Source organism: Mobula hypostoma, chromosome 5 (genome assembly GCF_963921235.1).
Source record: "Mobula hypostoma chromosome 5, sMobHyp1.1, whole genome shotgun sequence".
NCBI classification, from domain to species: Eukaryota; Metazoa; Chordata; class Chondrichthyes; order Myliobatiformes; family Myliobatidae; genus Mobula; species Mobula hypostoma.
The window spans coordinates 34,070,934-34,092,498 of record NC_086101.1 but is presented as its reverse complement, the minus strand read 5'-3'; the positions used below and the strand labels follow the sequence as shown (position 1 = coordinate 34,092,498).

At 49.8% G+C, this 21,565-nt stretch overlaps 2 protein-coding genes and 1 non-coding gene across 3 annotated transcripts in view; 1 reads left to right on the top strand and 2 right to left on the bottom strand.

Moving 5' to 3' along the window:
• LOC134346182 (growth arrest-specific protein 6-like) overlaps window positions 1-3,728 on the top strand; it is a 51,223-nt gene extending 47,495 nt beyond the window's left edge. Inside the window, exons 14-15 of the mRNA XM_063047501.1 lie at window positions 1,707-1,938; window positions 3,120-3,728. Of these exons, the coding sequence (XP_062903571.1) occupies window positions 1,707-1,938; window positions 3,120-3,271 (384 nt within the window). The 3' untranslated portion in view covers window positions 3,272-3,728. The remainder of the gene's footprint in view (window positions 1-1,706; window positions 1,939-3,119) is intronic.
• A 10,328-nt stretch (window positions 3,729-14,056) lies between these two features.
• Window positions 14,057-21,565, bottom strand: part of LOC134346745 (collagen alpha-5(IV) chain-like) — a 131,431-nt gene continuing 123,922 nt past the window's right edge. Inside the window, exons 50-52 of the mRNA XM_063048339.1 lie at window positions 19,979-20,093; window positions 15,441-15,613; window positions 14,057-14,224 (exon numbers count right to left, since the gene is read on the bottom strand). Of these exons, the coding sequence (XP_062904409.1) occupies window positions 14,143-14,224; window positions 15,441-15,613; window positions 19,979-20,093 (370 nt within the window). The 3' untranslated portion in view covers window positions 14,057-14,142. The remainder of the gene's footprint in view (window positions 14,225-15,440; window positions 15,614-19,978; window positions 20,094-21,565) is intronic.
• On the bottom strand, window positions 15,168-15,239 carry trnad-guc (transfer RNA aspartic acid (anticodon GUC)). The gene has a single exon. It is a non-coding gene; the product is annotated as a tRNA-Asp (tRNA).

Here is a 21,565-nt window from a genome sequence, read left to right as displayed (position 1 = left end):
CTTCCCCTCCCTCTTCTCTCTATTTCTATTCCAAAATTGTACCCCCTCTTGTCTGTTCTCTTCTCCTCACATGTCGATCACCTCCCTCGTTCTCTTTCTCCCATGGTCCATTTTCTGCTCCTATCAGCTTTCTCCTTCTTCAGCCCTTTAGCTTTTCCTCCTATCACCTCCCAGCTTCTCAGTTAATGTCCACTCCCACACCCACCTACCTTCCCTCCACCTGGCTTCCCCTTCCCCTACCCCCACATTCCCACTCTGGCGTCTTCCCCACTTTCTTTCCAATCCTGATGAAGGGTTTTGGGCCCAAAACATAGACTGTTTATTCATTTCCATAGATATTGCCTGACTTACTGAGTTTCTCCAATATTTGGTGTGTTTTATTTTGAAATTCCAGCTTATGCAGAGTCTTTTGTGTTTAAGAGTTGTCCCCGCACCTGGCACCGGTGACAGGAGAGTCTGCAGAGTCTGTGCCCATGGCTGTGTTCCTCTTCAGTACCCAGCGTCGTGAGGGACTGTCTATCTAGAGGCAGAGAGAAAGAGAGCGAGAGAGAGAGAGAGAGAGAGAGAGAGAGAGACAGTCCATCTATAGGTAGAAAGAGAGGGGGAGAGAGAGGGGGGAACAGTCCATCTAGAGGCAGAGAGAAAGAGAGCGAGAGAGAGAGAGAGAGACAGTCCATCTATAGGTAGAAAGAGAGGGGGAGAGAGAGGGGGGACAGTCCATCTAGAGGCAGAGAGAGAGAGAGATAGAGAGGTGGGTAGGGAGAGAGAGAGATGGTCTGGATCTCGTTCGATCTGAGGATGATGTTTTATTTTTTAATTTATTGAGATACAGTGTGGACAGGCCCTTTGAGCCTCACCACCCAGCAACCCTGATTTAACCGGAGCCTAATCACAGGACAATTTACAATGACTAATTAACCTACCAAAGGTACGTCTTTGCACTGTGTGGTGACGATTACTCTCCCCTGCTGCTGGAAGACAAGAATGAGACACAACCTTATGGTTACAGACATTTTGTTCGGTGTTCATCGTGGTACAAGTCAGATGGAGTCGGCCTGTGCCAGCAAACGAGGTCAGTAAGGAAGTAACACAGGGACCTGAGCACAAATGCTCTCCCTTTATTCTGCAAACTGGTATGGACCAGTTCAGATAAGAAGGTACTGACTGAGTCACAATTCAGCAAAGAAACTACAGAAATAGAGAACCAGATGTACTGCAAGTTACTAAAAGTTTGCAGACAAACAGATGATTGTACAAACATATAAGGAAGCTTAAAGAAATCCAAAGCTACAATGAAAAAAAACAACAAAATAACAGTCTGGACATAGGCCAGCAATATGAAACACTGTCATTACTAAGTTGCACTGTCTCAGTCACCCAGCGTTCCTGTAATCATTGCCCGTACGTTCCTCTGTTTAAATTTCCCATGGTCTTTCCCCTCCCTCCCTTCACTACTGCCTGAAACCTCTGCCAGCTCGTTGGGTTTTATTGCTTGCCCACTGCCTGCCATGCCTTCGGCTGCTGTACCTCTCAGCTCTGGAATGCCCAGAGGCTCCGGCTGTCCTTCCTGCCTTGTGGGAGTTTTTAAACTCCGTCCCGTTGGCTGAGCTGTATGATGTCTCCCTGTGTGGCTCAGCGTTGAAGTTCTGCTCCACACAGCTCTCGTGCTTCCCTGTACCACTGTAACTTGTCACATGTCTCCTCAGTCCGTCGTGCTAGCGATCGAGAACGTGGTTGTCTACAAACTGGACCAGTTGCCGTTGTGTGCCGGGGACAAGCTATCCATCCAGGTCATTGTGACTAAAGAGCGTATCGTCCTGGGGGCCCTGGGCATGGACGGGAGCAGCCCTCTCAGAAAGCCGCAACTTAGCGAGCGGCTGCGCACCCTGGACCGGTACATGCGGGAATCAGTACTGACCTATCTGGGTGGCGTGCCAGGTAAATTCTTTGCTCACCTTTAATCTGTTCAGAGCTGAGTGCATCTCTTCAATCTATCCTCAGTGGCAACTTTGTTAGCACCTCCTGCACCGAATAGAGTGGCCACTGAGTGTATGTTTACGGTCCATGGTTGGACGTGTTGGGCATTCAGAGGTGCTCTTCAGCACACCACTGTTGTAACGCGTGGTTATTTTGAATTACTGTTGCCTTCCTGCCGACTTGAACCAGTCTGGCCATTCTCTGACCTCTCTCATTAACAGGACATTTTTGCCCACAGAACTCCTGCTCACTGGATGCTTTTCAAAAAATTCTTGCACCTTTCTCTGTAAATGCTAGAGCATGTTGTGCGTGAAAATCCCAGAAAATCAGCAGTTGTTCAGATCACCCTGCCTGTCACCAACAATCATTCCACATTCAAAGTCATGTTTCTTCCCCTTTCTGTGTTGGATCTGAACAACAGCCGAACCTCTTGACCATGTCTGCATGCTTTTATACATTGAGTTGCTATCCCATGATTAGATATTTGCATTAATGAGCAGGTGTACAAGTTCATAAAGTGGCCAATGAACGCACATCACTGTACATCTTTCAGCAGGGATATTTTAATGCTGAAAAAGGGATAACCCTATGTCAGCATTTTGCATGTCACGCTATAGTTGCTACTCTTCCACCACTATGTGATGCTGTTGTAGTTCTTGGAGATCAATTGGAAATAGCTGGTAATCCAATGGGACATCTGTTCCATTTCATTGACGGATCATCAGGTATGAGATCATTATTAGTCCCCTGGTATACCTGCCCTGACGCTGCCAGTCTCCCTCCGAATCATTCAGTGATTCATGGCTGGAGATGTGTCCTGTCTGCGAATGGGTATCAGCTACTGCTTTAGTCCTTGGGGGTGTGGCACAGTGCCAGAGGAAGCAACAACACTGGCAAGTGCCATAGGCTGCAGGCCATTTTCCAAGTGTTAATGACTCTGTGTGTGTGTGTTAGCAGTGCAAACAGAGATGTCAATGAGGTCCATCTGACTGAACATCCAGCATTTCACTGCACACTGTTAGTCCTGAGCTGCACACTAGTCCTGAACTAATAGTCATTGTCTCTCATATCTCATAAACTCAGAATTCTACGCTGTCACAATGACTTGTTGGTAACTTAAGGTCTGAATGTTTTATTTCCAGATGTTCCCATAACAGCTACACCCGTCACTGCCTTCTACGAGGGCTGTATGGAAGTCCTCATCAACAACTACGCCCTGGACCTCGACGAGGCCCTGTACAAACACAATGACGTGCGGTCTCACTCCTGCCCTCGGCCAGACTCGGCACTTTAGCCGAGAGAGGCACTCGCTTCATCCTGAGCGTCTGCCGAACCAATTGAGTGCCCCGGATGTCTCGAGCTGGTTTCCTGTACTCCGACGACTGTCCGCGTCTGCCTGGGAGCTGGGAGAGGAGAAGAAATGCAAAGCAGTTCGGTTGTGAAGATGCTGAAAAGCCAAAGGCTCACGTTCTACACATTACACATCAGACTGCACAGACATGGGTTTAATTGCAAGCAATTTTAATTATGGGAATTATTAGCTGCAAAGATGAGTTGGGATTGGTGTTGGTAGCTCCAGTCTGCACATCAATCATAGAGACTGGCCTCAGCTTAATTACAACTTATATACAACACTGTGCTATATCTTCAGCATACACCTTGTATGGTATTTCAAAGTATATGGAAAGATGCTTTGTATAATGAAAGTATACTAGTCTGAAGTATGGCATTGGTTACCTGCTATTTGTGTGTGTTTGTCAGTTTCTGGAATGAAATATGTCCTGATCTCCAAGTGCTAGGTCAAGAAGACGATAGATCATTACATAATACATCCTAATGCATCTACCACTAGAACTCAGCCAAGTGCCAGAAACAGCACTCCCCTGTGGCTGGAAGAGTGCTGCTTGTTTGCTCTAAGAGCTGGTTGTGGAGGTCACAAGAACTCCGCTAAGGGCAGGCAGTTCCCAGAGTTTACAAGAGATAGTGCAGTGAAGCTGCTGGGGTAGTTGACAGGGTTGACGCAGATGGAGAGAATGATTCCCCTCACAGTGGCACCTAGAAGTGCAGGGCAGAATTTCAGTTTGAAGGGTGGCCTGTTTAAGGCAGAGGTGAAGATTTTTTCCTCTCGGAGAATTCTCTGTCCAATGGAGCAGTGGAGGTGGAGTCAAGCCAGAGATAGACGGGTGTGTGACATATATGGGAGAGGGTGTGGGGAGGGCTCCTGCTCTGGTTTCTTAATGTTTTCAGCAGCAGTCGGGCTGGAAACACCGGAATCAGAACTAGGCTTATTATCATTGGTGTACAGTGTGTTAGAGGAGGTGATTGCCTGTGAATGTCACTGTCAAACTTGGCGGACATCCAGTCCTCAATGGGGACCCAGTTTCTTCACTGACAGGACCAAAATCATTTGAGCCCCAGCACAACCTTACAACCGGAATCAGATTTATCACTTGAAATCTGTCGTTTTGTGGCAGCAGTACAGAAAATTTGCTGTACTTTCAACAATAATATTAAAAATAGTGTAAAAATAGCAAAGCAGTGAGGTAGTGTTAGTATCGTGGAAGGACAGAGTAACAAATGTAGTATTGCGAAAAGCCGGAATAAGAAGAAAACTGATACCGTCAATCAGGAAAAGCAGCTGGAATTTCTGGGACGTACTGAGGAAAGAGAAGGTCAAACATCTTGCAATGACAGGAAAAATTGATGGAAGGAAAAGCCATGGTCAACAGCGCCTGACAATCATGACTTGCATCTAGGGATGAACATGCAAAAGTTTTGAAGAGCTTATTACGACTCAGATTAAAGACAGACGGAAGACTATGATCACCTACGCCATAAGACATGACACAATGATGGTGATTATGTGTGTTTTTGGGTTCATGGACTGTTTAGAAATCTGATGGTGGAGGGAAAGAATAAGTCTGTAAGATATAGGAGCACAATTCACTGCCTATAGAAATCCTTCCTCGTCTCTGTTCTAAATGGACATCCCTCTGCTTGAGGCTGTGCCCTCTGGTCCAACTCACCAACTAGAGGAAACCTGCTCCCAACATTCACTCTATCTAGCCCATTCAATATTTGATAGGTTTCAATGAGTTTCCCCCATTCTTCTAAACTCCAGCACATACATAAAGCAATCATCATATGTTAACACTTTCATTCCTGGAAACAGTCTCATGGACCCTCTCCAATGCCAGCACACCTTTTCTTAGATAAATGGGTCCAAAACTGCTCACAATATTCCAAGTGCAGTTTGACCAAGGCCATTTAAAGCTTCAGCATTTTATCCTTGCTCTTATATTCTATTCCTCTTGAAATGAGTGTTAACATTGCAATTGCATTCCATACCAAAGACTCATCCTGCAAGTAACCTTTAGGGAATCCTGCATGAGGACTCCCAGGTTTCTGTGCACCTCTGATTTTTGAATTTTCTCGCCATTTAGAGAATAGTCTATGCCGTTATTTCATGACCATACACTTTTCTACACAATATTCCATCTGCTGCTTCTTTGCTCATTTTCCCAATCTAAGTCCATTTACAGACTCCCTGCTTCTTCAACACCACCTCTCCCTCCACCTACCTTGGTATTGTCTTCAAACTTGACCACTAAGCCAACAATTCTGTCACCCAAATCATTGACATATAACATGAAAAGATGCAATCCCAACAACCCCCTGCAGAACACCAATAGTCAATGGCAGTAACCCCAAAAAGGCCCCTTTTCATCCCACTCTTTGCTTCTTGCCAGTCAGCCAATCTTCTATCGTTGCTAATATATTTCCTGTAATATCATTGGCTCTTGCTTTGCAGCTTCATGTGTGGCCCCTTGTTAAAGGCCTCCTGAAAGTGCAAGTAAATAACATTCACTGACTCTGTCTTTTCTGCCTGTTATTTCCTCAAAGAATTCCACCAGATATGTTGGCCAAGATTTCCCCTTAAGGAAATCATTTATCTTTGGCCTATTTTATCAAGTGCCTCCAAGTACCTTAAACCTCATCCTTAATAATGGACTCGAACATCTTCCCAACTACTTGAGTTAACTAACTTGTCTATAATTTCCTTTCTTCTGCCACCCTCCCTTCTTAATGAATGGAGTGACATTTTCAATGTCCCGGTTCTCCAGATCCATTCCAGAATCTAGTGATCATTACTAAGGCCTACCCAACATTTACCTCTTTCAGAACCCTGGATGTAGTCCATTTGGTCTAGGTGACATATATACCTTCAGAACTTTCAGCTTTCAAAGCACCATCTCCTTAGTAATAGCAAGTACACTCCCTTCTGTCCCTTGACACTCTCGAACTTCTGGCATACCGCTAATGTCATCCACAGTGAGGACTGATGCAAAATTCTTCAGTTTGTCCACCATTTCTTTGTCCGATATTACTACCTCTCCACCTTCATTTTCCAGTGGTCTGATATCCACTCTCGCCTCTATATAACTCTTCATATATCTGAAAAAAAACTTTTGGTATCTTCTTCTATAACTTTGGCTAGCTTACCTTCACATTTAATCTTTTCTCTCCTTATGGCTTTTTTTTTAGTTACCTTTGGTTTTTTAGAGGCTTCCCATTAACTTTGCTATAGTATGTGCTCTCTCTTTTCATGCTGTCTTTGATTCACTTGTCAGCCAGATACTTATTCACCTTCTGAATTGTCCTTAGAAACTCCAGCCATTGCTGTCCTGCTGTCATCCTTGCCAGTGTCCCCTTCCAATCAATGCTGGCCAGCTCTTCTCTCATGCCTCAGTAATTCCCTCTACTCCACTAGAATACTGATACATCTGGCTTTGTTTTCTGCCTTTCAAACTGCCGGGTGAATTTGACACATATTCTGATCATTGAACCTAAGGGTTCCTTTACCTTAAGCTCTAATCAAAACTGGTTCATTACATAAACCCCAATGCAGAATAACTGATCCGCTAATGGGCTCAACCTCAAGCTGCTCTCAAAAGCAATTTTAAAAGTATTCTGCAAATTTCCTTGGGATCCAGCACCAATCTGATTTTCCCAATATACCTGCATATTGTAATCCCCCATAACTATTGTAACAGTGTGCCTTTGACATTCATTTTTAAATCTCCCATTGCAATTTGTCCATGGTTCGGAGGCCTGCATATTAACTCCCATCAGGGTCTTTTTACGCAAACAACTTTTTATCTTGTAGAATCTTTGTGGGTAGAGTTAAGAAGCTACATCTTCCAATACTATGTCACCTCTATCTACGGGTTTGCTTTCATTTTCTACCGACAGAGCTACACCATTCCCTCTGCCTACCAGTCTGTCCTTTTGATACAATGTGTATCCTTGGATGTTAAGCTCCCAACTGTGATCTTCTTTCAGCCACGACTCAATGACTTTGAACCTGCCTATCTCTAACTATGCTACAAGGTGATCTACCTTATTCCATATACTGCATGAATTAAAATATAACACTTTCAGCCCTGTGTTCATCACCCTTTTCTATTTGATCTCATGTTACACTTCAACTCATCCCATTGTCTGCAATGTTGTCCTTTCCTCCGCCCGTCTTTCCTCACAGTCTCACTAGACACAGCACTTAATTGTATATCAACTGCTCCAGCCTCAGCTCTATCAGTCTAATTCCAATACCCCTGCCACATTAGTTTAAACCCTCCCCAACAGGTTTAGCAAACCTCCCTGCAAAAATATTGATCTCCCCTGGTTTCAGGTGCAACCCATCCTTTTTGTACAGGTCACACATTCTCCAGAAGAGATACTAATGACCCAAAAATCTGAAACCATGTCCCCTGCACCAATCACAAACAAGAGTTTATCTGCAGAGTTGGAAATCCGAGCAACACACACAAAATGCTGGAAGAAGTCAGCAGGCCAGGCAGCATCTATGGGAAAAAGCACCGTCGACGTTTCGGGCCGAGTTCCTTCGGTGGGACTGGAAAAAAAAATTAGATTTAGAAGTAGGGGAAGGAAGAGAGAAACACAAGGTGATAGGTGAAACCGGGAGGGGGAGGGATGAATTAAAGAGCTGGGAAGTTGATTGGTGAAGGAGATACAGGGTTGGAGATGGGGGAATCTAACAGAAGAGGACAGAAGGCCATGGAAGAAACAAAAGGAGCACTAGAGGGAGGCAAGGAGATAAGGTGAGAGAGGGAAAAGGGAATGGGACTTGGTGAAGGGGGGGGGAAATCGGAAGTTTGAGAAATCTATGGTCATTCCATCGGGTTGGGGGCTACCCAGACGGAATATAAGGTGGTGTTCCTCCAGCCTGAGTGTGGCCTCATCTCGACAGTCAGGGAGGCCGTGGATGGACATCGGAATGGGAAATGGGTGGCCACGGGGATATCCTGCTTCTTCTGGCGGATGGAGCGTAGGTGTTCGGCGAAGCGGCCTCCCAATCTACGTCGGGTCTTTCCGACATACAGGAGGCCGCACCGGGAGCACCTGACACACCGTACGACCTCAACAGACTCACAGGTGAAGTGTCGCCTCACCTGGAAGGACTGTATGGGGCCTGAATGGTAGTGAGGGCGGAGGTGTGGCACTTGTTTTGCTTGCAAGGATAAGTGCCAGGACGGAGATCAGTGGGGAGGGACGAATGAACAAGGGAGTCGCTTCGGGAGCGATCCCTGTGTTGTCCCGTTTTTACATACGTTATATACATGTATAGAGTTAAAGGACAAAAAACTTGACTTGTGCCACGCACCAGTGAGGATAAGAATAGGAAGATTTGGCAGATGAATGCATGGCTGAGGAATTGGTGTGGGGGGTAGGGTTTCAGATTTCTGGATCTTTGGAATCTCTTCTGAAGAATGTATGACCCTGTTCAAAAAGGACACAAACCTTTTTGTACCCAAACTGTGCTGGGACTTTGACCTAATCCCGGCTCAATATCTGACGGGGGCATATCTAGATTCCTGGTCACAGTGAGCTGAAATGCATTTCTAAAGTACACAGCAAGATCCCAGGTGGTGAGTTAGAACTTCACACGTGGAACAACAGGAAGCAATCCGGAGATTACTACTATAGAGGGCCTGCTTTTCAGCTTTCGACCTAACTGGCTAATTTCTCCCTCCAGAATCTATCCTCCTTTCCTTCCTCTGTCATTGGTACCAACAGGTCCCGCACTTGTGGCTGCTCGGCCATGCTGTTGAGAGTGGGTCTTCAGACTCTTGTACCCCCTAACTGGCGGTAGTGATGAGAAGAGGTCATGTCCTGCATGGTGAGGGTCCTTTATGATGGATGCTGCCTTGAGGCGCTGCCTTTTGTGGATGTCCTCGATGGTAGAAAACACCAGCCAACGCACACAGGCTCTGTGCTGGGATGTTGCCTTTGCCCTATTCCAGGCACAATTTTGGGGGGCGGGGTGCATATATAGATTCCTGATCACAATGGGTCGGAATGAATTTCTAATATACACAGCAAAATCCCAGGAGGTGAGTTAAACCTTCTCACTTGGAATACCATTGACCCTGAGGTGACTCAGTGCTCTTTTCTCTGCCGTCATTCATTGAGGGACTCTGGCTGTGAGGAAATCCGCCGCATCAGCACACGGTTCTGGTCTAAACTGTGTTTGCCATTTGTCAGGCGAAGCATTGCCTCCCAGAGGTCTGGCGGAGGTTCACGTTTCAATATACAAATGTATTTATCACCTGTAGTGGGAAACTCACAGAGAAGCGCATTGTTTGCGTTTAACAGCCAACATGCCTTAGGGTGCGCTGAGGGCAGCCCGCAAGTGTGACCACACATTCTGACCCCCAACATAGCCTGCCCACAATGTTTGGCGGAACAACGCAACAAACAACAAAACAACAACAACAGCAAAACAGACCCATTCCTCCCCCCTCACCCACCCACATGTACAGTCATCCAACCCCAGGAAAGGCCGTCTTTAGCCTCCAGCGGACTCAAGACGTTCGGCTTTCGATTGCTCCGCAGGCCAATGGGCCTCGGCTTCCAGACCTTCGAGTCTTGATCCTCGGCAATGACGCCAGGACTCGCCGATCACTAGACCTCGAACTACGGACTCACGAACCCCGAGGGAGAATCAGTCTGGTAATTAAGGGGAGATTCAATTGAGGTGTTCAAAATCAGGAGGGGTCTTAATGGAGTAAATAAGGAAGGGGGAGACCATAGGATCTGGGGTGACGGGGAGCAGCAGAAGATCCACGGGGAGAACAGGGGAGATAATAATATTATTCTACAGAGTTAATGTGAGCTGGGTTGCGCGGCCTGAAAGGACGGCCAGAGTGGGAACTTTCAAACAATTAAAGAAAGGAATGAGGAGAGCGGCGGGGTGGGATTGATGAGAGAAACTCACATGGGACAGCACGGGCTCAGAGGGCTGAACGGCGTGCGGCGTGTTAGTCGAAGCATTCTTCGGGGCACAAGCAGCTGCAGAGGCAGCTTCTGGGCAGCAGGTGTCAGTGTGAGTCCAGGGTTGCTGCGGGGTTAAACCGTAACACCGCCGTCTGAGCCCCAGTACCACTGTACGGCACCCCAACTCGAAATCAAAATCAAAATCGTACAATTTTGGTCACCCTGTGATAAAGGACGTGATAAAATGGAATAAGCCGAGAAAAGATCAACTGGAACGTTGCCAGGATGAGAGGACCTTAGTTACAGGGAGAGGTTAGCCAGGTCAGGTCTGTATTTACTGGAACGCGGGAGAATGAGGGGGCGACCTTACAGAAATATTTAAAATTATGAGAAGTATAGATAAGGTGAATGGTAAAAGTCTTATCCCCAAGGTAGTGGAGTCCAAAACCAGGGGGGCACAGATTTAAAAGGGGCCTCAGGAGCAACTTTTTCGCGCAGAGGATGGTAAGTGTGTGTTGAGGCGGGTACAATCGTACAATTAAGTATATGGAGGGGCTGATTTATACTTGTGCGTAGTAGACGGACGCGGAAATTGGGAGCAGCTGGGCGGACATCGTGGTCGGCATGGACCGGTTGTGTAGAAGGGCCTGTATTTCCGTAGGCGCTGTACGACTGGGTTGCTCCTGGACAGCGATACCGGCTTGTCGGATAAATCAAAAAAGTATGTCATAAATCCCAGCTTTGAAATGATAAAGAGAGACAGCGGTGGGGACCCCCGCCCACAAGGGAGCGGACGCAACTCACGATGCTACTAATATATCGTCGCAAGTTCTATCCCTCTGATAAGGGCACTCCAGGTGACGTTCCCTCAACACTGCCTCGCCCACCATGGTGCTCCCTCAGCACCGACCCGCCTACTGTGGCGCTCCCTCAGAATCAGACCGTCCACCACGGAGCTACCGCCACTGTCTCGCCCACCTAGGCGCTCATCCAACATTGCCCTGGCCATCAAGGAGACCACACGGTAATTTTCCTGGGTGGCCACTCTCCCTCAGAATGGCACCTCCTGTCCCTCAGCGCCATCCCGTCCACCGAAACGTTCCCTTAGCAATTCTCACCAGCATGGCGGCGCTCCCTCTCCCTCACAATTTCCCTTCGCATGGCGGCGCTCCATCAGCATTTACGCTCCACACGCAGGGGATCCCCCACTACTGATTTTCCTACGGCGCGGCGCTCCCTCATCACTGCCTCTCCCGCAGTTCGGCGCTGCCTTAGCGCCACTGGGATGCGGCGCTCCCTCAGTACTAATCCTCCAGCATACGACGCTCCCTCCTTACTGCTCCTTCAGCAGTTCCCTTCACCTGGCTGCGCTTCCTCGGTAGTGCCCCTCCGAACATTGCAGCGAACCATGAGTATCCCTCCCTCCCCCACCCCACCCCAGTGCGGCGCTCCCTCGGCATCATTGCTTTGCGGGTAGTGCACAAGTCTCACAGTACAGATCTCTGGGATTGAGAGGGAAGAGGTCATTGTGGATTCTGGCCGTGACAGACAGAAGCCGACGGCCACCCCCGGAGCCCACTCGGGATCAGGGTGTAGCGTGGGGCTCCCAGCAGAGCCCGGTGGTGGTGGGGGGGGGGCGGGGGGGAAGCATCCTGGAAATGAAGTCAGGCAGACACATTGTTTGAACCACAGAATTGTTAATTTTAATTTTTATAATGTACAATTGAGTCCGGGGAAATCAGATTTAGCACAAAAAAGCCCAGATCTCTGTGCGCAAGTGCTGAACTCCCGGAGTTCACGGACTGTTGTCCACGGACTGAGCCCGTCACCTTGTTCCACATCAAAGCCATCTGCCAACTTCCACTTAAAACATCTTACAAACAGTAAAAAAACACAAAAATATAGAAAAGGCATCTTAGGTGAGCGGGGTCATTTCTAGTGTACAACATGTCATTTACAAAGCATTCTGCCACAGGTGGGTAACACGGGAACAGCGGGAACACACAGCTCGTTACAGAATGGGACAACTCGTGAAGGTTGGCGCGACCACAAACTCGACACCCTCGGCGGCCATCCCAGGGTAACGTCTTACCTACAGCATCAGGAAACCCACCCTATAGTAGCAAGATGGTTTCTGCGTCCCCCTTTCTACACCGCAGGCAGGCAGTCCCGTTACTAACACCTCGCCAAGTGATGGGTCACACCCGATGATACCAGACTGTTCATTGGCCGCTTGGGGCAACCTACCGGGTTGGAGCTGATTTACAATAAGCTGCCCCATTCCCAACTACCCAACTACCCCCCCCCCCATTTACGTCCAAAGTAGAGGATACCAAATGGAATTGTGGCTGATTCATGCCAAGCGTGCATTCACATGTGCTGACAACACGCTCTGAGGGCACAGCCTCGGCATACAAAGGCGCCCCATTGGAACAGGGGAAATTTCTTTAGCCGTGGAATTTATTGCCACAGACGATTGTGGAGGCCAAGTCATTGGGTATACGTATTTAAAGGGGAGGTTGATAGGTTCTTGGATTAATAAGGGTGTCAAATGTTACGAGGAGAAGGCAGGAATATGGGGTTGAGAGAAAATAAATCAGCCATGATGGAACGGGGAATGACTCGACGGGCCGAACGGCCAAATTCTGCTCCCGTGTGTTATGGTCTTACATGCATCACCCCTAACCCATACAGACACGTGGCTGGTACAAGAAGTAACTAACCCAATGTGCAGAAAGTGATCAAGAACAACTTTTAGAGGCGCTTCTGGGGTAACAAAAAAATCCCGTGGTGAAGGGCAGGGCGGGGAGAGCAACTTCCCCCGCCCCGCCCACAGAGTCCGGCCCCTCCTTTCACACATTTACGGGGAGGGAGCTGTACAGGAGCATCATTCCCACTGGGTACAGAAACACTGGTGTAAAGAGCTAATTACAGTCGCAGACCCCATACATACATTTATAAACCGTCCTTAAATAACGCTAAAAGTAATGCAACTTAATGGTAGGTAGCAGCTATAGAGAAGCCAGCATGGTTACTGACAACTGAGAGCGGGAGGGGTTAAAGACAGTGTATATCCATAGCACCTGGTGTACAGTTTCATAATATATACTAAATAACGGGGCTGACGTCACAAAACCTGAGAGCACCCACGGGAGACCCGGTGTGCTGGGTGTGTAGCACCCATGGGCGGTTGCGTCGTTGTCGATTCAGCCCTCCCACATGAAGTGGAGCCCGGGGATTCCCAATGCTCAGACACCACTGCCGCCCCCTTTCTGTCACGCAACACCCCCGCTCGCCGTCTTTATATCTTCTTCACACCCATGGTCAGCAAATCTTAACATAGAAACTATTTAGTATATATTATACAGGTACGGCAAGCAGATGGGAGGGGGATTAAACGGCATCGGACAGAAATGGGGTAATGGAGGGACTGGCGTTAGGCGAGTCCGCCGACAAGTCCTCTCCCAGCCAAAGGCTGTTCGATCACCCATCTGTGTCCCTAGGGTAAGTTCCCCTTCCGGAGGCTGCCCGGACCCCAGGCCCGCGTTTAACTCTCTGCCATCTCTTCGCCTGGCTGCATTTATTTTCTGTTAATATTCAGTGCATTGTTTGAGTGAACAAGGTGCCATTTAGTATGTCAGTAGCGGGAAGCTTATAACATCGTTCCGAGAGCGGAGGACACCGGGCCTTTGCAGGTTAAAGCTTTTCTTTCTTTCATTACTCCGTTCCTATTGCTATGCACTTGGTTTCTTTCGGGATAATACAGGTGAGGTACACAGGATATTGTCATACTGCTTTATTATAGAAATAGCACCATAGTCCGAGAGAGGGCTGCGAGCCACACCATGCTGAGGGGGCTCCGGGACTTTACGTCTTCTTCATGCAGACTTGACAGCGGCTGATTCGCGTCCGCAGTTCTCCCGCTTTTAGCGTCTCTGATTCCGGTTTCCTGAAACGGAGAAGACGTTAAAAACCAGCGTCCCCCAACACCGGCCGCCGCCGCTCTCAGCCCCGGCTTGCGGGATCTGTGCGCAGCCCCTCTCCAAGGAGAGTTTTAAAAAAAAGATTTCAACCCTGAGGTTCAACATTGTCAAGAAACAACAATTCAAGACCAAGGAATTGATTGTGGATTCCAGGAAAGGGAAGTCAGGAGAATGCACGTATGTCCTCATTGTGGGGGTCAGCAAAGGAATCAAATTTTCAAAGATTAATGAATTAAGAGAATGGTATAACGCCGAAAGCCGTCTTTCACCCGCCGCGCCCCTGCTGACCGATATTAACCCCTTTTGCCAGCGTCGGGCCCTTAACCCTTGTGGGCAAAACTCTGAGAATTACTTTCAACCCAGTCGAAAACTAGTTCAGCCACCCTGGACCCAGTTAAGAACGGGACAGTAAACGGGAAGCATGAAACAAAGAATTAAGTCGCAGGAACCTGCATTTTTTTTCTCTCTGCGAACGACAATTGATGTCAGGTCAACCAGCAGAGGGCTGGGGTCACTGATCAGCCACGTTCTCACCGAAGGCAGAACAGGCCTCCTGCTTCTCCGGCCGATTAATTAGCGAGTGCAGTAGGATCAGAATCGGTGTGGATCACCGGCCATCGCATGTCAAATGGCTGCAGCGTTTCAACGATTGTGTCCCACGCTGCAATATTGCGACAACGCGGTAACAGGCTCTTCCGGCCCAATCAGACTGCACCGCCCAGTTCCACCCATGTGACCAATTAACCCGTTTTGTCTTTGGAGAGCGGTAAACCGAAGCAGCAGGAGGAAAATTGATAAAGTCACGGAGTGAGCCTACAAACTCCTTAGAGATAGCGACGAGAATTGAACCCGTTCGCTGGCGCTGCAAAATGATATGCTAACCACTTGCGACGATTTAAAATAGGAATCCTCCCCGGCGGGGAATTGAACCCCGGTCTCCCGCGTGACAGGCGGGGATACTAACCACTATACTACCGAGGACTCGATAGTGTTTCGCCAAACATTTTGGCTAATGATACAAGTGTGACTGCGTTTCAGTGGGAAACGTTACCTTAATGCATTTTGTAAGAGTTGGGACAGCTTTTGTATGACTGCAGGACTTTTTCTCCTTTTATGCAGAGCCCGCTGAATCTGGTTCAGCAGTGACACCGTCGAAAACAGACTCACTACCCTAGCACCAACCTGAACATTTGTGTCGTTTCCACAGTCGCCAGCCAGAAGCTGTAGGAGTTGGCGTAGTAATTGCAGGTCCCCCGGCCGTGGCACTCGATGAAGGGAGCGGTGCGGAAGGATTCCAGGCACGAACCGGGCGATGATAGGGCCTGTCCCGAGCCCTCGGCGCCGGAACTGGTATGCTAGATACGGGGAGAAAGACGGCCTTAAATAATCTTTCCAGCGCACACCAGACGGAGTCATAGAAACGGCCCTTCGGCCCACCTCGACCATACTGACCCTGAAGCCCCCATGCACTAACTTCCATTTGTCCACATAAGGTTCTCGTTCCGGATACCCAGCACGCTATGTGTGAAAACCTTGTCTCTCAGATCACCTTCAAATTGCTTCCCTCTCATCTTAAACTTGCTCTAGTTCTGGACTCCCCTGCCCTGGGGAATAAAATCCCTAATGATAACCCTCACTGTGTGGAGGTCTATTGGACGAGGTAGATTGACGAGTCGGCACGAACTGGATGGGCCGAAGGGCGGGTTTCTGTGCTGGAGCGTTCGATCACTCTATGGAATGTTGGAATTTTATAAAGCTCTATAAGGTCGGCTCCTACACTCCAATGAGAATAAACCCAGCCACAGCTCTCCCTCCCGGGCAGCAGATTCTCCAGGAGAATCTCCTCTACACCCTTCCTCCGGACCCACATCTCAGTTGTAGAGTGTTGGCCAGAATTTACACAACATTCCAAGTGCGAATCGCCTCCTATGTTTTGTACAACTCTGACATGATGTTCCAGCTTGTATACTGAACGCCTGGTCTATGACGGTAAGTCTTTGTCCTGCAGTGAAACCACATTCAGGGAGCTGTGAATTTGCACCCCATGTTCCTCTGTAGATCGCCACTCCGTAGTACCTGATGTTCACATGTCCTATCAGCATTTACCATAAGACCAAGGAGCAGAAGTAGGCCATTCGGCCCATCGAGTCTGCTCCGCCATTTTATCATGAGCTGATCCATTTTATCCTATTTAGTCCCACTGCCCCGCCTTCTCACCATAACCTTTGATGCCCTGGCTACGCAGATACCTATCAATCTCTGCCTTAAATACACCCAATGACTTGGCCTCCACTGCTGCCCGTGGCAACAAATTCCATAGATTCACCACCCTCTGACTAAAAAAATTTCTTCGCATTTCTGTTCTGAAAGGGCGCCCTTCAATCCTGAAGTCATGCCCTCTCGTACTAGACTCCCCCATCATGGGAAACAACTTTGCCACATCCACTCTGTCCATGCCTTTTAACATTTGAAATGTTTCTATGAGGTCTCCCCTTATTCTTCTAAACTCCAAGGAATACAGTCCAAGAGCTGACAAACGTTCCTCATATGTTAACCCTCTCATTCCCGGAATCATTCTAGTGAATCTTCTCTGTACCCTCTCCAACATCAGCACATCCTTTCTTAAATAAGGAGACCAAAACTGCCCACAGTACTCCAAGTGAGGTCTCACCAGCACCTTATAGAGCCTCAGCATCACATCCCTGCTCCTATACTCTATTCCTGTAGAAATGAATGCCAACATTGCATTCGCCTTCTTCACTACCGATTCAACCTGAAGGTTAAACTTTAATGACCATCTTGTACGGACTGAATTCCATCTGCCGCCAATGCCTAATCTTCCCTCTGTATCTGAGGGAGGGGCAGTACTGGGGGGGTATTACTCTGTGGAAAGGGCAGTACTGTTCTCGGGGATGGTCACGCTACGGGAAGGTGGCAAGGGATACACTGTGTTCTGCTGTGGGAGGGCCTGGCCAAGATGGCCATCCACGGGTCTAGGTGGCGGGCGGAGGGCACTGCCTGCCCGTTTTCCATGCCAGGCTGTCCTTGGAGAGGGAACATGCAGCAGCGGCGGGCACAGTGGGAGATTTCTGTGAGTGGTGGTCCACCCGTGGTCTAGACTGTTTTAAGGACGGTAGTGACCGTATTGTAATATAAGTGTAACTACTGTCTTATAAATATTGATCGTCTTGTATCTACGTGTTGGAAATAAACTTTTATAGTTTTGATACAAAAAAAAAGGAAGGGATACACTGTGGCCCTGAGGAGGAGTTGTACTGTAGGTGGGCGTGGCCAAGAGAGCGAGGTTCACGCAGTGGGGTCCATCACTGAGCAAGGGTCACGCTGTGAGGTGTGTGACTGAGTGAGGGTCACGCTGTGAGGTGTGTGACTGAGTGAGGGTCACGCTGTGGGGTGCGTGGCTGAGTGAGGGTCACGCTGTGGGGTCCGTCACTGAGCGAGGGTCACGCTGTGAGGTGTGTGACTGAGTGAGGGTCACGCTGTGGGGTGCGTGGCTGAGTGAGGGTCACACTGTGGGGTCTGTCACTGAGCGAGGGTCACACTGTGGGGTCCGTCACTGAGTGAGGGTCACGCTGTGGGGTGCGTGACTGAGTGAGGGTCACGCTGTGGGGTGCGTGACTGAGTGAGGGTCACGCTGTGGGGTGCGTGGCTGAGTGAGGGTCACGCTGTGGGGTCCGTCACTGAGCGAGGGTCACGCTGTGAGGTGTATGACTGAGTGAGGGTCACGCTGTGGGGTGCGTGGCTGAGTGAGGGTCACGCTGTGGGGTCCGTCACTGAGCGAGGGTCACGCTGTGAGGTGTGTGACTGAGTGAGGGTCACGCTGTGGGGTGCGTGGCTGAGTGAGGGTCACACTGTGGGGTCTGTCACTGAGCGAAGGTCACGCTGTGGGGTGCGTGGCTGAGTGAGGGTCACGCTGTTGGGTCTGTCACTGAGCGAGGGTCACACTGTGGGGTCCGTCACTGAGTGAGGGTCACGCTGTGGGGTGCGTGACTGAGTGAGGGTCACGCTGTGGGGTCCGTCACTGAGCGAGGGTCACGCTGTGGGGTGCGTGACTGAGTGAGGGTCACGCTGTGGGGTCCGTCACTGAGCGAGGGTCACGCTGTGAGGTGCGTGACTGAGTAAGGGTCACGCTGTGGGGTCTGTCACTGAGTGAGGGTCACGCTGTGAGGTGTGTGACTGAGTGAGGGTCACGCTGTGAGGTGTGTGACTGAGTGAGGGTCACGCTGTGGGGTGCGTGGCTGAGTGAGGGTCACGCTGTGGGGTCCGTCACTGAGCGAGGGTCACACTGTGAGGTGCGTGACTGAGTGAGGGTCACACTGTGGGGTGCGTGACTGAGTGAGGGTCACGCTGTGGGGTGCGTGGCTGAGTGAGAGGCACGCTGTGGGGTCCGTCACTGAGTGAGGGTCACGCAGTGGGGTCCGTCACTGAGCAAGGGTCACGCTGTGGAGTGCGTGACTGAGTGAGGGTCACGCTGTGCGATGCGTGACTGAGTGAGGGTCATTGAGCGAGGGTCATGCTGTGCGATGCGTGACTGAGTGAGGGTCACACTGTGGGGTCCGTCACTGAGCGAGGGTCACGCTGTGAGGTGCGTGACTGAGTGAGGGTCACTGAGCGAGGGTCACGCTGTGGGGTGGGTCACTGAGTGAGGGTCACGCTGTGCGATGCGTGACTGAGTGAGGGTCACACTGTGGGGTTCGTCACTGAGCGAGGGTCACGCTGTGAGGTGCGTGACTGAGTGAGGGTCACGCTGTGCGATGCGTGACTGAGTGAGGGTCACACTGTGGGGTGCGTCACTGAGCGAGGGTCACGCTGTGAGGTGCGTGACTGAGTGAGGGTCACGCTGTGCGATGCGTGACTGAGTGAGGGTCACTGAGCGAGGGTCACGCTGTGGGGTGGTTCACTGAGCGAGGGTCACGCTGTGGTGTCAGTCACTGAGTGAGGGTCACACTGTGGGGTGCGTCACTGAGCGAGGGTCACGCTGTGAGGTGCGTGACTGAGTGAGGGTCACGCTGTGCGATGCGTGACTGAGTGAGGGTCACTGAGCGAGGGTCACGCTGTGGGGTGGGTCACTGAGCGAGGGTCACGCTGTGGTGTCAGTCACTGAGTGAGGGTCACACTGTGGGGTCCGTCACTGAGCGAGGGTCACGCTGTGAGGTGCGTGACTGAGCAAGGGTCACGCTGTGCGATGCGTGACTGAGTGAGGGTCACTGAGCGAGGGTCACGCTGTGAGGTGCGTGACTGAGTGAGGGTCACGCTGTGCGATGCGTGACTGAGCGAGGGTCACGCTGTGAGGTGCATAACTGAGTGAGGGTCACACTGTGGGGTGCGTGACTGAGTGAGGGTCACGCTGTGTGCGTGACTGAGTGGGCGTCACGCTGTGGGGTGGGTCACTGAGTGAGGGTCACGCTGTGCGATGCGTGACTGAGTGAGGGTCACACTGTGGTGTCCGTCACTGAGGGAGTGTCACCCTGGAGAGGTGGCAGATGATTGGAGAATATTGTCTGTGAAGCCTTTGAGCAGAAAGCAAGTCAGGATGGTAACTCAGACCACAGTCTGTGAGTACACAGGCAGTTCAATAGCCAGGGGCCAGAAGCAGGAGGAAGTTCTAATAACTGCTTTTTCCTGAAGCTGATGCTAGCTACCCCTGTTCTTGCTGGTTTCTCATCTGTGCCCGCCTTTGAAACCGTTGGCCAGACACTTACCATCATGAAGGAATATCCGATCCATAGGGAATGCCAGCCGTTGGGGCAGAGCGGGATTTGAATCGTTTGGCTGTGAATGGCAATCACCATGGCTGGGGCTTCACACACCGAACATCTGCGAAGGTGCAACAGGACACAAGTTATTCAGGGTCTAACACAGCTCTGTAACTGATCTGAGGAGTCCAGCAGCTGAGCCACTCCACACTGAACCCTCACCCCCCGCCCCGTTTCCACCTACTCCCCACCATCTTGGCCACGGAGCTCCTCCTAGATCCCCAGCTGCTCACATCAGTGACCCGTCCCGTGCCAATGGCCACCTCCCTCTTCCCTGGGCATTTCCCTCCACCAGAGAAAATAGCCCAATTATTCAGACTTCCCTCTGTCAATGAGACCATAGTCCACTGTGGAAATCTGTGCTACCCATCGGGTATATTTAAAGCAGAGGTTCAGTAGGTTTTTGATTAGTTAAGGATGTCAAAGGTTAGGGGGTGAAGGCAGGAGAATGGGAAATAAATCAGCCCTGATGAAATAGTAGAGCAGACTCGATGGGCTGAATGGCCCAATTCTGCCCCTACGTTGTATGGTCTTGTGCTCTGGATACCCAGTGTGCTTCTGCTGGCTTGTTCTGTTGGTTCAGTCGAGCCAGGATTCGGAGGCTGACTTGGTGCATTCAGCAACGAGCAAACTCCAGCCCCGTGTGTGTGTAAAGTTCTTCTGTTGGCCATAGCTCTCCCTCAAATGATGGTGAAGGAAGCAGAGAACACGAGTGCAGGAGACCGGGAGTAGAGGGAGATGGAGGGGAGGGTATTGGGCTTGCTTTACTATCGTCACATGTACCAAGATACACTGAAAAGCTTGTCTTACACATCAAATCATTGAGGTAGAATAAGATTTTAAAAAACAGCAATAATGCAGAATAAAGTGTAAAACTCCTAAAAAAAAAGTGTAGTGCAGGTAAACGAAAAAGTGCAAGAATGAAACGAGGTAGACTGTGAGCTGAACAGTCCATCTTTGTACAAGGGGTCTGTCTGTTCAAGATTCTGACAGCAGTGGGATAGAAGCTGTCCCTGAGCCTGGTGGTACGTGAGGGGGGAGAGGAGAGGATGTCTGGGGGTGGGTGGGGTCTTTGATTATGTTGACTGCTTTACTGAGGCAGTAAGGTGTGTAGATCGAATCCGTGGAGGGGAGGCCGTTTTTCACGATGTGCTGAGCTGTGTGCACAGCGCTCTGCAGTTCCTTACAGCCACGGGCCGAGCAGCTCCCATACTAAGCTGCCATGCAGCCAGACAGCCTGCATCGATAAAGGCTGCTGAGGGTCAATGGGGGCATGCCGAATTTCCTGAGCTCCCTGAGGGAGTAAAGGCATGGCTGAGTTTTCTTGACCTTGATCAATGTGGGAATGGGGAGAGGGGAAGGGGAGAGTGTTTTTTTTTAGTGCAGTGTGTGTTGCTGGGTTTTTGCATGCTACCTAGAGGGGCAGTTCAAATGGATTCAACAGAAACTTTCATAAGGAGACCAGGTGAAAAGATAAAGGATACGTGTGCGTGGCTGTGGGGAAACAGCAAGGAAGTGGGACTTCTTCCAGAA